At 42.4% G+C, this 17517-nt stretch overlaps 1 protein-coding gene across 1 annotated transcript in view; it reads left to right on the top strand.

Moving 5' to 3' along the window:
- Positions 1 to 2175: 2175 nt before the first annotated feature.
- CAP2 (cyclase associated actin cytoskeleton regulatory protein 2) overlaps positions 2176 to 17517 on the top strand; it is a 47532-nt gene continuing 32190 nt past the window's right edge. The window contains exons 1-3 of the mRNA XM_060244244.1: positions 2176 to 2307; positions 7141 to 7241; positions 17162 to 17239. Coding sequence (XP_060100227.1) covers positions 2184 to 2307; positions 7141 to 7241; positions 17162 to 17239 — 303 coding nt within the window. The 5' untranslated portion in view covers positions 2176 to 2183. The remainder of the gene's footprint in view (positions 2308 to 7140; positions 7242 to 17161; positions 17240 to 17517) is intronic.

Here is a 17517-nt window from a genome sequence, read left to right as displayed (position 1 = left end):
CTCCCCAGGGGACTGGGGGGGGGGGAGCCTCAGCCAATAGAAGGAAGAAAGGCTTGGCTCAGTGGCTCTGCTGTGCAAATGAGCAAGCCTGGCAAAGCAAGCTATTATGCAGAAGGAAGCAAGAGAGAGGGAGAAGGAAGCAGATGACAGCCAGTTGTTTGGGGCCCTGATTCGGCCCCCGGACCGCATGTTTGACACCCCTGGTATAGAGACTCGCAGTAAAGGGGAGGGGCGGAGAAAGGAACTGGGATTGCCCACTAGGGTTGCCAACCTCCAGGTAGTTTCTGGAGATCTCTTGTTATTACAGTTGATCTCCAGACAGCAAAGATCAGTTCCTCTGGAGAAAATGACTGCTTTTGGAGAGTGGGCTGTATGGCATTGTACCCTGCTGAGGAACTCCCCTCCTGAAACCCCACCCTCCCCGGGCTCCATCCCCCAAAACTCCAGTCATTTTCCTGACTAGAGCTGGCACCCTATTGCTCACTCATTATATGCTTTAGCTCAGGGGTGTCAAGCTCATTTATTATGAGGGCCAGATCTGACATTAATGTGACCTTGTCGGGCCGGGTCAGGTGTGTCAAAATGTAATGCCAGGTAGTGGAGATATAAACTTTCTAAAGGACACAGACAAATGCAAAGATTTTTCAAAAGCTTAAAATAGAAGATAAAACAGTAGCACTTGTTGGTCTTAAAGGTGCTTTCTTTGTATCTCTCCTGTGTGATCCAGGGAACTGGGCAAAATTTTCCTTTTCCCAGGGGACCAGAAGTGGGGGAGTCTCAGGGAGAAAGGCTTGGCTCAGTAGCTCTGCTGTGCAATTGAGAGAGCCTGGCAAAACAAGCTCTCCTTCCCCCCCTTCCTCCCCAAGGGAGGAGCCTCAATCAATGGAGAAAATAGAGAAATAGAGTCTTTGTGCCATAGCTCCTGTGCTATTGAGCAAGCCTGGAAAGGTAAGCTGTGATGCAGAAGGAAGCAAGAGAGAGGAGGAAAGAAACAGACGACAGCCAGTTGCTCGGGGGCCTGATAGGAGCTCTTGGGGGGCCTAATTCGGCCCCTGGGCCACATGTTTGACACTCCTGCTTTAGCTAGTGTGGACTGGAGATCAGTTATGATTCTGGGAGAAATCTAGGCCTGACCTGGAGGCTGGTAGCTAGGGTTGCCAGGTCTGTGTTGGAAAATACCTGGAAACTTTAGGAGTGGATCCGGGATAGGGCAGGGTTTGGAGAGAGGAGGGACCTCAGCATAGTACAATGCCATAGAGTCCACCCTCCGAAGCAGCTATTTTCTCCAGGGGAGCTGATCTCAGCCAGCTGGAGATCAGTTGTAAAAGTAGAAGATCTCCAGGCCCCACCTGGAGGCTGGCAACCCTACCTCTGCTGGATTTTTGGTCTCTTGACCGTACTGATTTCTCCCCTTCCCCAATCTTTCTATGTAAATATCTGCATAGTAGATCCACTAGCTGGATCTGAAAGAAGTAGGCTCTAGTCTATAAATGTTAATTCTGGAATTAAAAAAAAAATTAGAGCACCTCCTAGACTCATTTATTTAGGAATTCATCTTGGCTTCAGTTGGTGGTGTGACATACTGACAGGGAACATGGAGGTCCCTAGTTCAAATCCAGCCCTGCTAGTTCACCCTGTTGCTCTCTCAACTCAGTATCTGTAATATTGGAGATAATGCTGCAAGCTTACAGGGCGGTCAATTTTAATTAGTTACTCGAAGCATTGTGAATGCTAGAACTGTACTCATTCTAGTCTTTGCTATTTGATAGCTCTTAGGCATTTACACCTTTAGCAAATATGTTTATTAGAAAATAACACATGCACATCCTTCAAATCACTCAGCAGGATAAAGCGTTCACAACCTTAAGTGAGCAACATGAAATGTGTGGAACTCGTGAAATAAATTAAGGAAGCTTTGGAATGTAACCAACGTTGAGTATTTTGTTTGTTCTTATGTTTAATATCTAACAGAGATCAAATACCAACAAATGCAATCTACGTTAAAATAACACATATTTGGAATCTGATGTGTAAAGATTGCTTTGGTGATAACATATTAACCATATGGAAAACACCTGCTGTTTAATGCTGAAGGAAAGTTGATTTAGATAACACAGTTCTCTGAAGTCTGTACTTGAAATGAAACAGCAAATAATGTTTGTGTGTTTATTTAGTTTTGCAGGATGGCAGAGACGCAGGCTTTGATGGAACGGCTGGAAAGTGCTGTAGTTAAGCTTGAGTCGTTGTTGACAAATGTACACAAGGTTGCTGGAATGGAATGTGGAACTGTCAATGGAGTTGATGGAGGTATGATCCAGTTTTCTTTAATTGGAAAGCTGAGAACTTTAAATGCTATGCTGTGGTTGCCATTTTTTTTTACCTCAAGTGAATCTGATTTATATTTAATCCTACCTTTCAGTATGGTAGGATACGCCTAGAAGACAGAAACCCAACAACTACAGCCTCAGTCACAAAATTTTGTGCAACAGCCTATAAAATCCATCAGTTACTTTTGTTATTGGAGTTTATGTAAATTATTATACTACTGTCTGTCTATATTATTCTTTCTTTTAATTCTGTAGTCATTTTTATCAGTAACTTTGTAGTATTTTATCTATGCTGGTCTTTGACCATACAATAAATTACTGGTAAATTACTGGTACTGGAATGATCCCGCCTTTCTCCTGCAGGTAAATTATCAATACACAGGGCTTTTTTAGTAGCAGGAACTCCTTTGCATATTAGGCCATACACTTCTGATGTAGCCAATCCTCCTGGAGCTTACCGTAGGCCCTGTACTAAGAACCCTGTAAGCTCGTGGAGGATTGGCTACATCAGGGGTGTGTGGCCTAATATGCAAAGGAGTTTGCTACTAAAAAGCCCTGCACTATATGTTTTGATCTTATATGGAAAATGTACAGTGACAGGCTATGTGTTGTTGGCTGGAAGGAAACTTGATAAACGGGCTGAAGACCAGGGCTTCTTTTGAGCAGGAATGCACAGGGATGCAGTTCTGGCTGACCTGACGTCAGGGGTTGTGGCCTGATATGCAAATGAGTTCCTGCTGGGCTTTTTCTACAAAAAAAGCCCTTTGTGAAACAATGCTGACATCAGGGGTGTGGCCTAATATGCAGATGACATCAGGGGTGTGGCCTAATATGCAGATGAGTTCTGCAGAGCTTTTTCTACGAATGGGGAGAGGACCCCAAAGCAGGATGTGTTCACTTTGATTTTTTTAATACCACTGACTTCATTCAACTCTGATCTATGTTATCTTTTTTATATTTAATTGAATACCTGTAGTATTTTTAATGGAATACCTGTGGTAGCACCCACCCTTTGCTAAAAGTGATAAAATTAGATTTAACTATGAATTGTAAAGTGCTTCTTTTCAAACTCTAAGTTATGATCTGTGGAACTTAGTACTGAAAGTAGAAACAGATCTGTAGTGCGATCCTTTGTATAGTTACTCCACTCTAAAGCACATCGAAATTAATGGCTTAAATTGGATTAACTCTATTGAGAGTGGTACTGTTAGTAGGCCACTATCTGAGCTCATTGTGAAGCCTGACACAAAGTCCTAAATCAGGGGTGTCAAACATATGGCCCATGGGATGGATCTGGTCCCACAGGGCTCAGATCTGTCCCATGAGCAACTTCCTTCTCCTTCCTTTTCCAGGGCTGCTGCTACAGACCCACAGCAGCTTACTTCCTCCCCAGCTCATTCAGTGGCTCTTTACTTCTTGTTTCCTGTCTTTTGCCTCCCTTCCCCGCCCCGTTCCCTCAGAGGTTGCTTCCTGCTTTGTATGGGAGAGGTATAAAGACAACTCTCTCTCTCTCTCTCTCTCTCTCTCTCTCTCTCTCTCTCTCTCTCTCTCTCACTCTCACTCTCTCTCACACACACAGAGCTTCTGCTTCCTTCTCTGGGGCTGCCCCTCCTCTTTTGGGGAGGAAGGGAGGGGGAAGGGAGAGAGAGAAACAAAGTTGGAGCCCCATGGCAGATTTAAGTCCAACAACATTTTATTCCAGGTATAAACTTCTTCAGGGTGGGGGAGGAAAGGTGGATGGATAAATTCTTCTGAAAAGCACAATTTACGTTAAGGAAATTATTTTGGCTAATTCTGAAATGCTAAAAAAAAAGATTGGATTTCTCTGTTCCTATCTTGATTTTGTTTTCTTTCAAAAAAAACCCTGATTAGGAATTAGAACACTTGAATTGGTCTTTATATCTTGGAGAGTGAAGTGATTTCAGATACAAATGATAATACACATTGGTAATGAGACAGGAAAACTAGCTCTCAATTCAGTCCAGGAGGATACACTGTCTTGAGCTTCATAATCAAGTGCAATTCAGCAGTCTCTTTCTAATCTCCCTTTGAAATTCCTTTGTAAGAGCACTGTTATTCTTTGGTCAGAAACTGAATGTTGTGGCTTCTTATGCCAGACTTATGGCCATTTATGTTTTGCATCCTCTTGGACTGAATCCTCCTGGATGGAATAGAGACCTAGGTTTCCTGTCTCATTATCAATGTTGGTATCTCCACATCTTCTACCCCTCTGTATATCACACTTAATCCAATCAAGCTTGCTATTGCCATTTGGCATCTGAAATCACCTTTATAAAGTTTATATCTCCCATACCTTTTATGGCATGCATAGCCTGGTCCAACAAAGTGACATTTATGTCAGATCCATCCCTCATAACAAATGCGTTCAACACCTCTGTAAGGTTGGGAAAGGGTGGTTTGTTCTTCACCATTAAATCCATTTAAAAGAGTTTCATATAAGAAAAAGCTAGGCAAGCATATACACTTATCACATGAATGAAGCCCAGAAATTCTTTGGAATTAAAAGTGAGGGAAAAGATGAATGATACTAAACAGACAGCCTAACCTCTGATCCATAGCTTCATTTATATAAACCTATTTTTTGTCTGGTGGTACAAGTCAGAACAGTTCAAGACACTTGGAGGAAAAAAGAGAAGTATTTTTCAAATGCGTGAGCATACATTAGTCACAGATAGTACTGAGAATGTGCAAACTAAGAAGCAGCAGCCGCACTGCTCCTGTGGTGTTCTGGCAACTGCAGCAGAAACAGGGGAGCTGCACAAGCCTGTCTCTGTGAGAAAACTATCAGGATGGATGACTGATATATTTTAACCACACTGAACACTTCTGAGCCAATAGTGGTCTCAAAATGTCAAGTACTAGCTGAAGTCGTACCAGCTGCTGAACTGTGGCCTCTGGCTGTATTATTGTTGGAGTTATGACCCTCTATTTATGTATTATGTTTATGAGATATTTTACATTTGTTGTGTTTAATTGTATATGTTTTATTTATTGTTATTGCAATGTTTTAATGTTGTAATCCGCCTTGAGCACACCTTGCTGGATAGGGTGGGGTATGAATTGCAAATTAAATTAAATAGGCTGTATGGAAGGAAGGAAGGAAGGAAGGAAGGAAGGAAGGAAGGAAGGAAGGAAGAAAAAGAGAGAAAGAAAGAAAGAAAGAAAGGTTTGAGAGTGGAGCCCGAGAGAGTGGGGTTTAGGAAGGAGACACACCTTAGTAGAGTATATAATGCTATGCAGTCCACCTTCCAAAAGAGCCATTTTCTCCAGAAGAAGTGGAATAAATGTTTTGAATAAATAATGCATTTACTTGCTACAAAGTGAATTGAGAAAGAATTTCTGGCGTTCTTTCTTGTTATCTGTAATGAATTTGTGAAGCTTGAAGATGCAACTGTGAAACAAGGACATTTGTACAGCCTTGTTGCAAAATTGGATTATTTGGATATCTTCTTCTTACCATCAGCTTTCCTCATGAGAAAACAGCATTGGATTTCTTATGAGTTGGATTTTATTTCTGATGGCTTTCTAAGCTGTTCTGTGTTGTTTAAATGACTGCATTGACTTTTGCCAGTTTTCAGTATATATTATATTAATCTTGATAGTTTCTTGGAATTTGTTTATGTTTGAGGCTAGTAATCACGAAAGTTTTGGCTTTCTTTTACTACTCACCTGGAGGCTGACAACTGTATGTCACTGAGGTCTGCCAAGAGTTTCATCTGATGCCCACATCTCCTTATCGTTCAGAGACAAAAAAAATCTATTGTCCATCCCTAGACCAAAGGAGGCTAGGTTGTGTTCGATGTGAGCTAGGGCCTTCTCGGTGGCAGCACCAGAATTGTGGAATGCTCTCCCGAAGGCCATAAGGGCCCTGCAGGATGTTTCCACTTTCCGCAGGGCCTGTAAGTCCGAACTGTTCCGACAGGCCTTTGATATCTAGCCGGGAGAGAACTGCCACCCGACATCATATAGAGTACTAGGTGATCACCGTCAGAAAAGAAGAACTCACTTATATTATAGTGATACAGCACCATGAAATGTTTTTAAAATCTTACATTGTAATTATGTTTTATTGGTTTTAACTTGTGAATATGAATGTTTGTCAGCTGCCCTGAGTCCGCTTGTGTAGAGGGCGGGATAGAAATTTAAAGTAATAATAATAAATAATAAATCTTCCTCAGGATAGAATGAAATGGTGGCGATATGTTTTCTAACCAGTGCTGTCTAACTATTAAACATATGCCGAGTGTATAACTGATTTTGCTGGCAGAGGTTTACAAGATTAAGCATGGAATAGTGAAGGTAGAGACAGAAGTACTTTTCTCCCTTTCTCGCAATACAAGAACTCGGTGACACTCAATGAAATTGCTGAACAGTTGGGTTAGAATGGATAAAAGGAAATACTTCTTCACCCAAAGGGTGATTAACACATGGAATTCACTGCCACAGAAGGTGATGGCATCTAGGATCATAGACAGCTTCACAAGGGGATTGGATAAATATATGGAGCAGAGGTCCATTAGTGGCTATTAGCTACAGCAACAGTAGGAGGGCTTCTAGTCCTGGCTCCACTGATGGACCTCCTGATGGCACCTGTTTTTTGGGGGCCACTGTGTGACACAGAGTGTTGGACTGGATGTGCCACTGGCCTGATCCAACATGGCTTCTCTTAAGTTCTTATTCTGTGGCAGTAATTGTGTACAAATTTTTCGCAGCTGTATTATGTTCTTACATTGCCTAGTTAGGCATTCAAAACATAAAAGGCATTACCAGCCACTTCTCTTTTCTTTCACAGGTGTAGCCCCCTATGTTGAAGCTTTCGACAGAATCCTGAACGGCAGTGTGGCTGATTTTCTAAGGAACAGTAAGATCCTTGATGGGGATGTGAAGATACATGTAAGTATTTTTCTCAACTGGGTAACAGCCAAATGCCTAACTAGATATTGTAGTGGTTATGGGTCTGCCTGCACTGGATTGTGTTGAGCTGAGGCACACTGTTATTCCACTGTTGGAACTTGGATTCTCAGGTATGTATGGCAGCCCAATTTGGATTGGGACTTCCCCTCTGCATCATTTTCTCTATCTGAAATGGCCCTGGGGAGCTGCCATTTGCCCTCTTGGGGAAAGCTATCGAACGCATGAGATTGCATGTAGCCCAGCAGTTCACATAACCAGGGCTTTTTTTGTAGCAGGAACTCCTTTGCATATTATAGGCTACACCCCTCTGATGTAGCCAATCCTCCAAGCGTAAAGGGCTCTTATTACAGGGCCTCCTGTAAGCTCTTGGATGATTGGCTACATCAGGGGTGTGTGGCCTAATATGTAAAGGAGTTCCTGCTATAAATAAAGCCCTGCACGTAACTTTCCCCAGGAGGCAAAACAGTGCCCCCCCATGGCCGTTTCATGTTAGGAACTTGGTGCAGAGGGGAAGGCTTAAGTCCTGATGCAAATTGCATCACTATGGCTGGTAACAGAAGGCTGGTTTGGAGTGGCTTGCAGCTGCCCTGAAAAAGCTGGCCAGAAATAGAGCGCCCTGGAGCTTCCGGATGGTGCTCGAAAAAGGGGCAGGCTGAGAACACCCAGGGAGCATCTGGAACGCTCACACGTCCCGTTCGTGGCTCCCCAGCCTTCCAGATGGCTGGGAGACGCCTCGGAGACGCCCCTAGAGAAGAGGCACCACTTTTGCTGTGGTGCCTTTTTGAGGCAGGTGGAGCAGCCTCGAGGACGGGGTGAGTATGCGATCGGGATGACCGCCAGATGTTGCCGTCTGGAAGGGTTTTTTTGGGTCGACTTCAGCGGCGTCTCTTGAGTTGACCCAAAGTGGCAGTCTGTATTCAGCCAATGTGCCTGAAAATTTAAAAATTCAACTTCCTTGCCCTGATGTATTTGGATGGAGAGCACCAAGGAAGTTCAGGGTTGCTATGCAGAGGCAGGCAATAACAAACCACCTCTGAATGCCTCTTTCCTTGAAAACTCTACAAGTCCACCCTAAATCAGCTGTGACTTGAGGGCATTTTCCACCAGGGAACTTTGAATGCACATCAGTTGGACAGTAGCCGAGGTGGATCCATAAACTGTATATAACATGTAGTTAGGCCCTATGATTGTCTCTGAATAAAAAGGTGGTGGCAAAAATGATTGTTTGTTGTATGAGTATTATGTGCCTTGTGTGGTCCAAAGTCTCAGTTTTTTTCCATTCTTTCAATAGCTGTTAGATGCACTTCTGTTATAATCATTGAACGTTTACCGTGCTGGCAGGTTGCTTTTACCGGAGGTCTTAAAAAGATGTAATTCATGATTTTGCACCCAGGGTGAATATAATTCACATCTAATTCACATCTTTCTTATTTTGAGTGATTCCCCACCACCACCCTTTTCCATGAAGCTCAGAGGTGGCTCATGTGGTTGTCCCCTCTCTATTGATGCTCGCAACATCCGAGTGACATTAAGTTAGGCCGAGAGACATTGGCAGGCCCAAGGTCACCCAATGAGCTTTTAAAATTTATTTCCATCATTTATATTCTACCTTTCTCACTGGGGCTCAAAGTGGATTACACTGAGTGAGTCAGTGCAATCAAGAGGATGGGACATTCAGTAAACGATGGAATACTATTAGCCAGGGCTTTGCATATTAGGCCACACACCCTTGATATAGCCAATCCTACAAGAGCTTACAGGGCTCTTCTTACAGGGCCTACAAAAACATCTTGGAGGATTGGCTACATCAGGGATGGCCAGTGGTAGCTCTCCAGATGTTTTTTGCCTACAACTCCCATCAGCTCCAGCCATCAGCCATGCTGGCAGGGGCTGATGGGAGTTGTAGGCAAAAAAAACATCTGGAGAGCAACTGTTGGCCACCCCTGGGCTACATCATGTGGGTATGGCCTTATAGTTCCTGTTACAAAAAAAAAATGGTTGTAAATATATAAATAGATGAAGTCTTGCAATAATATATATGCGTATAAAATTCTCAGTGTAAAACACAATTCTGACATTGTAATGAATAGTTAGTATCAAAATACAAAAAGAGTATCGACAGCACACAGCATATCAGTCATGCACAAAGTTAAAACCTCATAAGCTCCACAGTGCTCCTACTGGACCTAGAAAATGGCACATAATAAACATCAGATGCAGACCGGCTCTCCATTGGACCTTTTTTCAAATACTACACTGGAATATAATGTAGTGCCTTTGAGCCACATAAGGACAGTAGCATTGTGGAGCTTATGAGGTTTTAACTTTGTGCATGACTGATATGCTATGTATTGTTGATACTCTTTTTGTATTTTGATACTATTCATTACAAAGTCAGAATTGTGTTTTACATGGAGAGTTTTATCTTTGTTGTGGTTTTATCTCCTCCGTGGTCCCGGCAATACTGTGATGTATATATGTATGGCAGCATGAGTTTGTTACAGGTTGATGGTTAAGTAGGCTTAATCAGATACATAAACAGAATCACTTAAGTACAGATAATGCATATTCATTATAAGAAATGAATGATTTATGATAGATGTATCTCTCAGATTGATAGCTTCCAGGTGTCTTGCTGAGCATATTTTGCCCCTTGTTAAATTTGTCTGCGAGCTTAGTGTCTAAATCAGCATCATGAAACAGAGACGACAGCAGCCTTATGGGACTTGGGTGTTGTTCCGACATCTGTGCTTTACCTTAACAAGTCAGACAATGAATGTTTTTCTTCCACATGTCTTATAGGCCATGTGTCCCGGGCATTATGATTGCAGCTGCTCCATTTTCATAGAGAGTTGAAAAGGAGGTTATATATTGTTTCAGAAAGCACCTGTTGCCCAGAAAGTCTTCACATACCTGATTGATCGGGATAGTAATCTGTCAGAGTACTTATAGAAAAACATTATATTATGTAAAGGTATCTGGTTAGATTTCTTTATTGGCATTCATCATGGAGAATCGGTTCAAAGTATAAACAAACATGAGGATGAATACGAAGCAGTTTATGGAGGACTTCTTAAGAATGGTGGGGTTTATATTTTTAAGAAGGGGGAAATTGCTACCACAAAGTACAGTGGCTATAAAAGTTTAGATTCATCAATTGTTGGGTTTGGTTTACTTACTCATACTATAGGGTCAGTTGAGCTGGGTACTTGCTATTTGAGCTGCTTTACTTCTTTGTTGGTTTTGTTGTTAGCGGCTGTGAATGTTGAGTTTAACTGTGAGCATAAGATGTGCTGGGGTATATGTATGGTAAATTCAGGCCTTGGATTCAGTGGGAGCTCATAGGACCTAGTGCAGCTCCTGAACCTATCTGAGAGTTCCACCTCCTCCTTCTGAGAGTTCCAACTCCTTGTCCGTTGAATAGTAGGTGCAGCTGCATAACAATCCCCGAATGAGCTCCATCACCCACTTTTCCACAAAATGACCCCAGGGCAAATTAAAGTATGATTATTTTACTCTACATCAGGGATGGCCAAACTGTGGCTCTTTCACACATGTTGTGTAGCTCTTAAAGCCCTCACTGCCCTGTCGGCCAGCTTGGAGCAGGCATTTGTCTCTTTAAATGACTTCTCTAAGCAAAGTCAGCTGGCAACTTGGAGAATGCATTTGAAATTAAAGTTGCTTTCTTTCCACCCTCCTTCACCTCCTTCCTTCCTTGCACCTTTCAAACATCTGATGTTTATTTTGTGTGGCTCTTATGTTAAGCAAGTTTGGCCACCCCTGATCTACATAGAAAAGCCAGGGGTGGGTTGTCAATTTTGCTTTGGCTTGTTGAGCACAAGACCATGGTAGATTTCCAAAGGATTTGATGAATGGGGGGGAAGGTTCTACAAAGTCCAGTCTGGTTGATTTCTTGAACTTTGATTTCAGGGGATAATGAGTACCTGCTTTCTGACATGCTGGAAAATACTGTCACCATTTATCTCACTTTATTTCCTCACAGACTGTTAAATCCATTCTTTGGCTACTTCATGATTAGCACAGCAATATGCTCACAGAGCAGCCGAAGGCACGTGCCCCCAAGTTAATCTGGTTATATCCAAAGGCCTGTGAATGGCCGCCCTCGGGCCGTATCAGGAACAATTGAGTCAGGGCAATGATGTCATTGTCCTCAGTGAGAAAGCACTTGAGTCTGCACTTTTATGAGGAGCATTTTCTAGGTTTTTGAAGTCAGCATTAGGGAGAGGTGTTTCTATTGTAGAGGGGTGCGCAACAAGAGGAGGAAATAATGAGACAAAAATGTCATTTGTTAACCCTCAGAACAGTATAATACCATGCAAAAGGTGGCTTAAAAAAAGAGAGAAAAGATCATTCTAAAGCACCGAGCAAGTGCTGTGTAAATAAATCTACTTTTGAATGAGGAGGGAATTGATTTGTTTTATTAATGCTCATATCTTTGAATTGTATTATATAACCCAAGTAAATATACAGTTTTGTCTTAACCAAGGAGCAAGGTCGTGCCTTTAGCACTGTTGTTCCTGTCTTCTGGTTTACTTATGTATTTATTTATCTGTGCTGTTTGCAGTCCACCTTTCTCACAGGGACTCAAGGCGATGATTCAGTACAGTTGACAAAATGGGACATTCAGTAACCAAATGCATTAGGATTTTAGAAGACACCAGAAAGAACTAAATCATAGCATTAGTATTCGCATTACCCATTAAATGGTACAGAATTTACACCCATAGGATCCTACTCACAATAAGTAGTGTAGTGTAGTGTAGTGTAGTGTAGTGTAGTGTAGTGTAGTGTAGTGTAGTGTAGTGTAGTGTAGTGTAGTGTAGTGTAGTACAGGGGTAGCTAAACTATGGCTCTTGAAGCCCGCCCTGTCATCTTGTTTGGAGAAGGTATTTTTCTCTTTAAATAATTTCTCCAAGCCAGCTGGCAGCTTGGAGAATGCATTTAAAGTTGCTTTCTTTTCCCCTCCCTATCTTCCTTCCTTCCTTCCTTCCTTCCTTCCTTCCTTCCTTCCTTCCTTCCTTCCTTCCTTCCTTCCTTCCTTCCTTCCTTCCTTCCTTCCTTCCTTCCTTCCTTCCTTCCTTCTCTCCGTCTTGCAGCTCTCAAACATCTGACGTTCATGTTTTACAGCTCTCAAATGTCTGACATTCTATGTGGCTCTTATGTTAAGCTAGTTTGGCCACCCCGGTATAGTATAATACGGCAGCATAGACCACAGTCCATAATTTATCCAAGCAGGTTTGTAAAATCATTTTGTGCAGTGAAAACCCTGCACAGAAAAGCCCTTTTTAATAGTTCTTGTTAAATCAGGCAGGCAGACTGATTCTCCATCATTGCTGGTGCACTGTATTAGGAACTCTGAAGTAGGAAAATTAAGTTAGACTCTCTTACTTGACATTTAGCTAGAGCAGATGGGGAGAAAAAGAACAGAGTTCTGTCTGTTTCAACATACTCTGCAGTGTGCTGCTTCCTCCAGTGTAACTCCCTCTTCCTTCCCAAAATAAATCCCCCACAAAGTATAGTCAGACACATTGTTCCAAAGAATAGAACAGTCAGATTTGCAAGGCGGTCCAATGAAATCCCTGCACAGTCTTGGTGGATCCTCAGTTTAAAGCAACAAGCATTCTCATGCAAGCGCTCTGTGCAGCTCTTGTCCCTACTCTCAACCGGTGGCCGGAGAGGACCTGGAAGTGATAGCCCTGGTGCTGTGTGACCAGCCTTGTCACCAGGGCTTTTTTTTTTTTTTGTAGCAGGAACCCCTTTGCATATTAGGCCACGCACCCCTGATGTAACCAATCCTCCTGGAGCTGACAGGGCTCTCCGTACAGGGCCTACTGTAAGATCCAGGAGGATTGGCTACATTAGGGGTGTGTGGCCTAATATGCAAAGGACTTCCTGCTACACAAAAAGCCTTGATTTGTCACTGAGCCCTAGACGTAGTTACTTAGAGGTAAATTCTGGTGACAAAATTCCAAATAACTTTGTTTATTATTACCACCAAAGAACCTGCAGTGGTGTCCTCCCGTTAACAACAGCATCGTGAGAGACATTGGGGTGAAAGAGTGTCTTGCCCGTTGATTTTCGTAGTTTGGCAGGGAGTGGAACAGGGCATCCCACAAGCAAAGCAAAACATTTCTGCCACCCGACTCCTTCTGGAACTGGAGCACGTCATCTTGCTCATGGCCTCTAACATCATGTGTAAGGTAGTAACATTGATAGATATAATATTCTAAGTGAAATAGTGCTCTGGATATAACATAAAATTTAAAATACACTTTTTTTTTGCTATAACATAAATAGTTGATCAGGGTTCAGTGCCAATGGGCATGCCAGAAAATGAGCTCTGCCAGTCCAGAGTTCCTTTATCCTTAATTCCCCTTTTAAGGGTCTATAAAAACTCCTTTTCTTCATTATTAAAATATGCCAAATGGTTTCCCCAGAGTGGAAGTTCCTGCTGTCATTGGTGCTCTGACATAGGTACTTGGCCCCTCCTTTCAGCACCCTCAACACAATTGTCTGTTGGATATAGGGTTGCCAGGTCTGACTCAGGAAATATCTTTGGGGGTGGAGCCAGGAGCCAGGTTGTGACAGGACAATTCAATTCCAAAGGGGAGTTCTGACCATCACATTTAAAGGAACCCCGCTCCTTTTAAATGCCTTCCTTACATTGGAAAGTATGGAGGATAGAGGCACCTTCTTTTGAGGGTCATAGATTTGGACCCCTCCCCCCAGTCCAATCTTTTTTGAAACTTGGGGGAGGGGGTGTTTGAGGAGAAGCACCAGATGCTATGCTGAAAATTTGGTGCTTCTACCTCAAAAAACGGGCCCCACCAAGCCCCAGATACCCATGAATAATTTCTTCATTATACCTTATGGGGACCAATCTCCATAGGGTATAATGGAGTGCCCAGCAAACATTCAAACACATACACCCCACTTTCAGATAACCCTGAAGCAGGGGGAGAGCTTCCAAACTGGGGGATCCCCTGCCCCCAACTGGGGATTGGCAACACTAGTTGAATACTCAAGGTTTACATCCATGTCAGTTTAGGTAGAAAGCTCATTTGGCAAAAGGGTGGGTAATATGTCAACAGAATCTGTATTCTGTCCTGCATAAACATAAGTCAGAACTTAGCTGCCTAAGGATCCTGGCGATTGGATTTCATTTATTCAGAATACTTTTATGCTGGTTTTGTACAAATACATACAAGATTACTTACAGCTAGCCCTGTTTAGATATCAGAAGGGTCTATGTCATAATAGTGTTAACACCAGTTATTCAGCAGTAGAATATAACACTGTCTCTGCAGCTGTCTTACTTTTTTCCCTTGCTCATTGTTCATCAAAGGGTTATTCTTTCTACTGCTTTGAGCTTCTAGCGGCCCAAGCCTGTGGAAGGGTATCTTCTTAATTTTTAACAGGGTGTTGAAAACGGAAACATGCTTAAAAAGCAGAAGCACTCTTTTTTGTACAAGGAATTCTGCTTTTTAAGATTTATTTTAAAAATGCATTAAAAGACTGATTCCTTAAACGATTGCAACTGCAAGTTATTATTGAAGTTTATTATTTCTGTTGCATGAAGCGCTTTTATAAGTTCCGGCTCAGATATCCTCAAAGCAGGCCTTGAAGTTCACTGTGAACTAGGGTTACCAGGTCCAGCTCAGAAAATACTTGGGAACTTTGGGGGTGAAGTCAGGAGACTTTTCCATTCTCAAAAAATAAGTAAACAAAAATACAGCAGTACATTTCCCCTGAATACAGTCTTCATTTCCTCATCCCCCAGCAGCTGTCTGCATTTCCACTAAATGAAAGTGAACACACACACTCACAAAGCAGCCAAAATAAATGCAGTTTGCAAGCATACACTTCTGTGGTTTCATGGGGCAATTTACTCATGGGAGTTGCTGAATGTAACTATCTGCTGTATTTCCACCAACTTCTTCAGATTAATACAGGAAACAAAAAGTTCTAGTTTACTCTTTACTATGCAAACAACTTCTGAAAGGAATGTAAAACAAATGGAGGGACTGGGCTCTTTTCCTTTTTCACAGCTTCACAGACTCACTAGGAACAGCCATGTGGCTTTGCTGGCTCATCCCACCCCATTCAGCCATGTTAGTACTAAGATTTAAAGGCACATGGTGGCTGTTGGGGCAGGGCTTTCCCCAGAGCCTGCAAAACCAGGGGATCCTCCGCCAAGACCTATGGACTGGCAAGCCTACTGCGAACCTTGGTAGGCTGTGAGAGGGTCATACTCGAAGCTAATTTTTTTAAAATATAGATTTCCCGTGTCCTAAATTTGTTACTGTCATGGGTTTGTTGACATTTGACTAAACCAGCCTTGTAATTGATTATATCTGGGTCAAGTAAGTAGCTTGTGAATACTCAGTACTGCTTAAGAACATAAGAGAAGCCAAGTTGGATCAGGCCAATGGCCCATCCAGTCCAACACTCTGCGTCACACAGTGACCAAAAAACCCAGTTGCCATCAGGAGGTCCATCAGTGGGGCCAGGACACTAGAAGCCCTTCTACTGCTTCTGAACATTGAACTGTCATGGTGCCTGAATTGGAGCTTGCAGAAGTTCTTGAACTGGTCGTTTGAAGAATATCTGCCGCTGAACAACCTGCCATACTAGCTAAGTGATATCTTTGTGGCAGTAGGCCAGAATGAGTCGGATGATACTCTCTGACGCCTGTAGAAACTTCCGGGACAACTTTCACACAAGTCTGAATAAACACAAGCCCTCCTGGGGCTGAATGTAGGAGATGGTTGCTGCTATATTTGTCTTGACTGACCGGTGATTTGCACCTCTAACCTAAACCTTTTTTAAATTGATGTATTGGTTTTAAAGATTGACTTTTGATGTTTTATTTCACTTCTAAATCTACTCTGTCTATTTTACATCAGGGGTTCCCAACCCCTGGGTCATGGACCGGTCCCGGTCCGTGGCCTGTTAGCAACTGGGCCATGAGTTGTATAATAATAATAAGATGACGACATTGGATTTATATCCTGCCCTCCACTCTGAATCTCAGAGCAGCTCACAATCTCCTTTATCTTCTTCCCCACAACAGACACCTTGTGAGGTGAGTGGGGCTGAGAGTGCTTTCACAGCAGATGCCCTTTCAAGGACAACCTCTGAGAGAGCTATGGCTGACCCAAGGCCATTCCAGCAGCTGCAAGTGGAGGAGTGGGGAATCAAACCCAGTTCTCCCAGATAAGAGTCTGCACGCTTAGCCACCACACCAAAATAAAGTGCACGATTGTATCATCCTCAAAGCATCACCCCCCACCCACCCAGTCCATGGAAAAAATGCCTTCCACAAAACCGGTCCCTGGTGCCAAGAAGGTTGGGGACCACTGTTTTACATTACACCAGAAAGAGAGAGAGAGAGCTCTTTTTCAAATGATATCACAAGAAAACAGGTTGCCCCCATATAAAAATCATTTTATTTATATCCTACCTTTTCCCTCAGTGGAAACCCAAAGTGGCTTGCATTGGTCCCCTCTTCACCATTGTATCCTCCCAACAAACCTGTGAGGGAGGTTAGGCTGAGAGTATGTGACTGGCACAAGGTCACCCAGCAAGATCTCTCGGCAGAGCGGGGATTTAAATTTGGATTTCCTAGATCCTAGTCCAACACTTTAACGCTCTGCCATGCGTAATGCCAAACTATAAGGTTCTTTGTCATTTGCAAATGCATTAATCTGCTTTGATGTTAAATCTGTATGTTAAAAAGAGAAGCTTGTATAAAATGTGGATTTGCAAATCAAAGCATATTCAAACAGTGAATGTATAAAATGCCTAGTAATGTCCAAAGTATTGTGAGTTTAAATATTCATAATTCAGCTCATTCTTTTCTTTTCTTTTTGATTCAGGCAGAAATGGTCCGTGCAGCTTTTCAAGCACAAAGAGCATTTCTCTTGATAACTTCGCAATATCAAGAACCTCAAGAGGTAAGATGTGTGAGAGATCTGTTGTTACATGGTAGTGAATATATATATATATTTCTACTGGCTTTTTTTGGATGTTAGAAACAGAAGTTGGCAGTGGTGATCTGCTCAAATTTGTTCTGACAGAACCAAGTTTGGATTATGTATTTCTGGCTGCTGCATAGGTCTTAAATGATTGATTCATTTATTGTGCAGACATGAAACTTGTTACTTGTACAAAATAAATTGGCAGAAGAAATCTCAAACACTAAGAACACTTTAATGTTTAAAACCAGACCGTT

This window comes from Heteronotia binoei, chromosome 7 (assembly GCF_032191835.1).
Source record: "Heteronotia binoei isolate CCM8104 ecotype False Entrance Well chromosome 7, APGP_CSIRO_Hbin_v1, whole genome shotgun sequence".
NCBI classification, from domain to species: domain Eukaryota; kingdom Metazoa; phylum Chordata; class Lepidosauria; order Squamata; family Gekkonidae; genus Heteronotia; species Heteronotia binoei.
This window is presented reverse-complemented; position numbering and strand designations above follow the sequence as displayed.